Here is a 7432-nt window from a genome sequence, read left to right as displayed (position 1 = left end):
GTCAAATAATAATAATCACAGTGGTTGTCGAGGGTGCGACAGGTCAGCACCTCAGGAGTAAATTGGGGAACATGATTACAGTGAATGTTGGAGCAATGTGACAGTTAAGTGTTGCAATTGTGTGGAGGACAAAGAGCAGCATTTGGTGGATGCCAGGTGCAGAGAGATGCTCAGAGATATAGAATCTGTCATGATGTATCATATGCAGAGGCTGTAAGACAGACTGGTGGAACTCCAGTGCAGACTGATGGAGCTTCCATGGCTGGTCCCGTAGTAAGAGGACCTACTGTCAGGCTGATGGAGCTTCCATGGTTGGTCCTGTAGTAAGAGGACCTACTGTCAGACTGATGGAGCTTCCATGGCTGGTCCTGTAGTAAGAGGACCTACTGTCAGACTGATGGAGCTTCCATGGTTGGTCCTGTAGTAAGAGGACCTACTGTCAGACTGATGGAGCTTCCATGGCTGGTCCTGTAGTAAGAGGACCTACTGTCAGACTGATGGAGCTTCCATGGCTGGTCCCGTAGTAAGATGACCTACTGTCAGACTGATGGAGCTTCCATGGTTGGTCCTGTAGTAAGAGGACCTACTGTCAGAACTGGTCTTTCTACTAGTCCTGACATGGTTTCGAGGTCTGTTCAGAAATATTGTGCCCATAAATGTGCTGTGACAAAGGATGCTTTAATTGTGAATAAAATGTACTTCATAGCATTCATTAGTGAGGTTATCAACAACTTGGATTGTGTAAAGCAGAAATACCAGGTTGAAAGTTATCTTGTAAACTGCAGCAGAGTTGTTGGGGGTAACAGATGTTACTGTCGGTATGGTTTTTGATAAGCTGGATAACCTGGGGGTGGTTTGTCTCAGCATGATATAAACCCCAATGTTTGCAAACGCAGAAAGGGATCTATTGATATAGTTTATTGGGAGGTGTGGGAGAGTTTTTTGGGGGGAAGGGGAGGGTGTGGTAGAAGTTAATAGGGATTTCTTGTTTTATTTTCTTAGTACTGAATTAGACAGACATGGACCTTAAATGTTTGTTTGTGGACCTCCATGATGCCATAGGAGGTCTGCATCAACGGACTTCAGTGCAGGTAGTGCCTCATCAGAGAGAGAACATTTCAGTTGCTCTACAGTTCTGAAGCTGAATGTAATGATTATCAGTTCTTTACATGTGTACTAATATTCAGACACATTCAGTTGTTTCTATATTTATCTATAATTCAGGGTTTTCACACAGGGCTTCAAGTAAATAAATATTAGTGCCTGAAAAAGTCATTGAATTTGACTTGCCACTGTACGACCCCTGATAATGCTTAATATGGTGTGAATGGGAAATACAATTGTTTTTTGTGAGTGAAATCATATAGAGAAGACAAGGTTATTCAGGAAAATAGTACATAGTGCTGCATGAAACATACTGTGATCTTGTACTAAATGGTTTTTGAGTCATTTATGCATTTATGTGAATTTAGGAAATCTACTATAGATTAAGTGCACTTATGTTGTGCAATTTAAAATGTGTACTTTGTCTAATGTGAATGAATGTTTTGTCAGGGATTATCTACCTGATCTACTGAAATGAGATAATCAAACGTGAAAAAAGAGAAAATATTTTTACAGAATAAAGTGCCAGAACTGTCAAGAAAATAACTTTTGTGTCCGTTTGTCTTTATTACTACAGACCGACTCAGATTCAGTCTGAGGCCGGTAACATCAACAGTGAAGACAAACCAATCATGTCACTCTCCTTCCACACTGAGTCCAAACCTACAGTCACTGGGTCCTGATTGTGACAGTGGAGCCCAGTTTGCTCTGCAGGATCCAGAGATGGCATCAGTGAAGCTGGAAGACTGCAGTCAAACACTGGAGCTGAATGTCAACATTAAAGATGAAGAAGAAGAAGAGGAGGAGAACATTAGGACAACTGTTAGTCATGGTAAGAGCTGGTTCTATCTATAAGTTATCTTCATATATTAGACCTCCATAAGTTATGACCAGTCTATTGATAGGTTGAATTCTGTATTTCTGACATCACACATCCCTGAACAACTCAAGACTTCACAGCGAAGCAAAAATAATTTAAACTTGTAACTCCTGTCTTTGCCCACACATTGTCTCAAGAACGTTGAAAATGTTTAATACCCTCAATCACCAAGTATAATTCTTCACGGTTTACCAGTGAAATGACCAAGCTGCGTCTGCAGCCCAATCGTTTGATCTCAATCAATTCCATGGGAATATGCATTTAAATCTTCTTGAATTACTATTTGTTTAGAAAATTAGAGCAGATGGTGTTAAAATTGATTGACTTCCTGTATTTTGTTTTAATCAAAGCACATTCTGCCTCATGGCGTGCTGTTGAGTTTGGGACGATTCAGTAAACCTTCCTAAAATCTCGTAGGAAATTCATTTTTTTTGTTAGTTGTAACAGTAATGTTATGCTATAATATTTGGTTATGTGGACTGCTAATGAATCATTCCAAGACATTGATCTAACTTTACTAAACAAACACCATTGTGGCGGCTCATCACTTGCAGCACTACACCCCTGCAGTCTGCTGCACCGAACTAGAAATTGATGCTCACCTAGCCTTCTCTTTTGTCTGACATTTGGTGACATAGAAACAAGAGAACATGTTTGGCTGTTATGAAAATCTGGGAATATTTGGCCAAGGAAACATTTCTGGTTGGTGTCAAGGAATGTCACACAGGGAGACTTTTTAAAACCGGATTGAGAGAAGTATTTCAATGATTTTACTGAGTTACAGTTCATATAAGGGGCGGCAGGTAGCCTAGTGGTTAGAGCGTTGGGCCAGTAACCTAAAGGTTGCTGGATGGAATCCCTGAGCTGACAAGGTAAAAATCTGTCGTTCTGCCCCTGATCAAGGCAGTTAACCCACTGTTACCCCGGAAGGCCGCCATTGTTAGTAAGAATTGTTCTGAACTGACTTGTCTAGTTAAATAAAGGTTCAAGTAAAGGGCAACCTTTCGGTTACTAGTCCAATGCTCTAACCACTAAGCTACCTGTCACCCGTTACAGCCAGAGAGACAACACTCTGAGCCTGGTTCCTCTCTGAGTTTCTTCCTAGGTTCCTGCTTTATAGGGAGTTTTTTTGTGGCCACTGAGCTTCTACACCTGCGTTGCTTGCTCTTTGGCGGATTTTAGGCTGGGTTTTTGTGACAACTACTGATGTAAAAAGGTCTTTATAAAATACATATGACTGACATTAAAATCACACCAACTGACTGGTTCTTTTGATGTTCACACAGGATACCATGTTGAGACATTCTCTACACTCAGAGATCAACAGCAGGAAGATCACAGAGCTAAGAGGTCTCATCACTGCCCACATTGTGAAGAGATTTTCCCATTTCTATCAAAGCTAAAAATACACCTAAAAATACACACAGGAGAGAAGCCTTACTCCTGCTCTGACTGTGGGGTGAGTTTCTCTCGACTGGATACCTTAAAAACACACCAACGTATACATACGGGAGAGAAGCCTTACTCCTGCTCTGACTGTGGGGAGAGATTCTCTCAAAAGACGAACTTAAAAGCACACCAACAAATACATACAGGAGAGAAGCCTTACTCCTGCTCTGACTGTGGAAAAAGTTTCTCCCGATCGGATAACTTAAAATCACATGAACGTATACATACAGGAGAGATGCCATACTCCTGCTCTGACTGTGGAAAATTCTTCAAAACATCAACTGTGCTAACTGTTCATCAGAAAGCACACACAATAGAGAAGCCTTACTTCTGCTCTGACTGTGTAAAGTGCTTCAAAACATCAACTGAGCTAAAAGTTCATCAGAGAACACATACAGGAGAAAAGCCTTACTCCTGTTCTGAATGTGCAAAATGCTTCAAAACATCAACGGTGCTAAAACTTCACCAGAGAACACACACAGGAGAGAAGCCTTTCATCTGCTCTGACTGTGGGGTGAGTTTCTCTCGACTGGATACCTTAAAAACACACCAACGTATCCATACAGGAGAAAAGCCTTACTACTGCCCTGACTGTGGGGAGAGATTCTCTCAAAAGACCAACTTAAAAGCACACCAACTAATACATACAGGAGAGAAGCCTTACTCCTGCTCTGATTGTGGGAAAAGTTTCTCCCTATCGGGTACCTTGAAATCACATGAACGTATACATACAGGAGAGAAACCTTACTACTGCTCTTCCTGTGGAAAACGTTTCTCCCGATCGGGTACCTTGAAATCACATGAACTTATACATACAGGAGAGAAGCCTTACTCCTGCTCTGAATGTGTAAAATGCTTCAAAACATCAACTGAGCTAAAAGTACATCAGAGAACACACACAGGAGAGAAGCATTACTACTGCTCTGACTGTGTAAAATGCTTCAAAACATCAACTGAGCTAAAAGTTCACCAGAGAACACACACAGGAGAGAAGCCTTACTTCTGCTCTGACTGTGGGAAGAGTTTCTCTCACCAGAGCAACTTAAAAACACACCAACGTATACATTAACTTCATTTGGGTACCTGGGACGGTTGCGTCCCACCTGGTCAACATCCGGTGAAATTGCAGAGTGACAAATTCAAATTGAATTACTATAAATATTTACATTTCATGAAATCACAAGTGTAATACATCAAAATAAAGCTTAACTTGTTGTTAATCTAGCCGCCATGTCAGATTTCAAAAAGGCTTTAAGGCGAAAGCAAACCATGCAATTATCTGAGGACGGCGCTCAGCACACACAACATTACATACAGTTACCAGCCAAGTAGACTAGTCACAAAAGTCAGAAATATCATGATCTTCATATGGTTGCACTCACAAGACTCCCAGTTACACAATAAATGTTCATTTTTTTTCGATAAAGTCCCTCTTTATATCTTGAAACCTCCATTTTGTTGGCACATTTTGTTCTGTAATCCAATGGCTCAAATGCGGTCACAAGAGGCAGACAAATTCCAAATAGTATCCGTAAAGTTTGTAGAAACATGTAAAACAATGTTTATAATCAATCCTCAGGTTGTTTTTAGCTTAAATAATCAATATTTCAACTGGCAACAGCGTCGTCAATATAAAAGGAAAACAAGAAAGGTGCACTCTGCAGGACCCAGCTCTGGGGACATCCCACTATCCACTGACTCAATGTGGTCATTCTCCCTCATTTTTCAGAATACAAGCCTGAAATAATGTCTAAAGACTGTTCATAACTAGTGGAAGCCATAGGGAACAGAATCTGGGTCCGTTCCCTTTAAATGGTGGTTAGGCTTTCATTGGAAAAACAGCCATTTCTAAATAATGGCACTTCCTCAATGGATTTTCCTCATGTTTTTGCCTGCCTTTTCAGTTCTGTTATTCTCACAGACAATATTTTAACAGTTTTTAGAAACTTTGGAGTGTTGTCTTTCCAATTCTACTAATTGTATGCATTTCCTAGCTTCTGGTCCTGAGTAGCAGGCAGTTTACTTTGGGAACGCTTTTAATCCGGAGGGGAAAATAGTGACCCCTACCCTAGTGAGGTCAAGGAGAAAAGCCTCATCGGTTCTCTGACCAGCTAAGAATAAAGTCACTCCATCACTTAATTCTTATCTCATAAAAGAAGTTGTAATTGGATCAAATGAAGAAAGTGTAGAACACTGTAATCCTATTGGTTCTCACTGTGAGAGAACTGTGCAGAGGAAAGGGAGCGTTATAGAATGTTAGCCTCTCTTTACTTTACCAATCAGTGTGCACCTTGTCAGTTTTGGTGTGTTTTGTTGGCTTCTACTGTAAAGATTTGCACTTGGTGTTGAATACCCTCTGTTGTTCTTCTCATTTTGAAAACAAACACTAGTCTGCCAATTGACTGGGTGGTACTGCTTCCCTCTCAGCCTGGTCTGACTCTGTCTGTAGGGAGAGTTTCAACTGGGTAGCTTAAAAACACACCAACGTTTACACGTAGGAGATAAGCCTTACTCCTGCTCTGTGGAAGGGTGGGCGTGTAAATTCAAACGTCATGCCAAAGGCTGAGTGTTTGAATCTCATCATGGAGGACTTTAGCATTTTAGCTAATTACCAACTTGGCAACTACTTACTACTTTTTAGCTATTACTTAGCATGTTAGCTACCCTTTCTCCTAAACCCATTTAACTCTATCTTAAACCCCTCACCCCTAACCTAGCTAACGTCAGCAACAAGAAATTGGAATTCGTAACATATCATACATATTACAAGTTCGTAACATATTGTATGAATAGCAATGCGTAAAATAACATACGAATTGTAATTCTTAACATACGATACGTCCTGCAAGTCGTATTATACTGAACAACAATCTAAACGTAACAATTTCAAGCCCAGGACCTCTTCACCTGCAGGATTGTCTGAGGTGGTGGGGAGGAGGGGCTGAGTAGTATTTATATCTGTAATCAAGACCTTTTGAGGGGAAAAACTCATTCTGATTGGCCGGGCCTGGCTCCCAAGGGGGCCTATGCCCTCCCAAGTCCCACCCATGGCTGAGCCCCTGCCCAGTCATGTGAAATCCATACTAAATGGAGTGGCATGGATGTTTTTGTAATATATAATACGTTTTGCTCTGAGACCAGGTTGTCCCTCTGCAGTATTCTGTGGGAAGGAGCTAGTGTACACTTTTTTCTTTGAACCTCTATTAAACTAGGCAAGTCAGTTAAGAACAAATTCTTATTTACAATGATGGCCTAGGAAGAGTGGGTTAACTGCCTTGTTCAGAGGCAGAACAACAGAACAACAGATTTTTACCTAGCTCGGGATTCGATTTAGCAACCTTCCGCCCCTAACATGTATCAGATAGAGATACGTGCTTCTACACCTGCATTGCTTGCTGTTTGGGGTTTTAGGCTGGGTTTTTGTACAGCACTTTGAGATATCAGCTGATGTACGAAGGGCTATATAAATCAATTTGATTTGATTTGATAGAGATGGTGTGATGATCACTTTTCACCACTAGTTTGGGGGGGGGGGGGTGTTTTACAACTTTATTTAATGATACACAGTTTATGCAATGAATATGTGTGTTTATTAATTGTCTTTAAAACTAGATGAGTTATTTTAGTTACTGATCATGAATGTGTTTGGATAACTGCATTGAAGCAAACTTTATTGATCTGCCAATGAAAAATAAAGTTACATGAATATGTACTGGTCAACCTCTTCTTCTCTTTAGTATTCAGTTCTTCATATTAGATCTGACAGGTTGAATGGTTCTTATGGTTGTATTCAGTTCTTCATATTAGATATGACAGTATGACAGTAGGACAGAGAAGTGCTTAGATTGGGCTGAGAGGGAGCTTGACCTCCTGTAGCAGTGGGACGGCCATGAGACCAGAGGTAGCAGAACTGAGTGCTCGGGTTGGGATACAGGATTTGAGCCTGAAGGTAGAGATGGGGCAGTTCTTCTTGCTGCACCGTAAGTAAACACCATTGTC

The 7432-nt window shown here is 40.9% G+C and overlaps 1 protein-coding gene across 1 annotated transcript; it reads left to right on the top strand.

Moving 5' to 3' along the window:
- The first annotated feature begins 1655 nt into the window (after positions 1-1655).
- Positions 1656-6899, top strand: LOC116362179 (gastrula zinc finger protein XlCGF26.1-like). The gene is made up of 2 exons (XM_031816485.1): positions 1656-1936; positions 3271-6899. The coding sequence occupies exons 1-2, from the start codon at positions 1828-1830 to the stop codon at positions 4500-4502; spliced, it is 1341 nt and encodes a 446-aa protein (XP_031672345.1). The 5' UTR covers positions 1656-1827; the 3' UTR covers positions 4503-6899.
- Positions 6900-7432: the final 533 nt, after the last annotated feature.

This window comes from Oncorhynchus kisutch, unplaced genomic scaffold, assembly GCF_002021735.2.
Source record: "Oncorhynchus kisutch isolate 150728-3 unplaced genomic scaffold, Okis_V2 scaffold805, whole genome shotgun sequence".
NCBI classification, from domain to species: Eukaryota; Metazoa; Chordata; class Actinopteri; order Salmoniformes; family Salmonidae; genus Oncorhynchus; species Oncorhynchus kisutch.
Note: the sequence above shows the minus strand (reverse complement) of the source record. Positions and strands in the feature narration are given on the sequence as shown.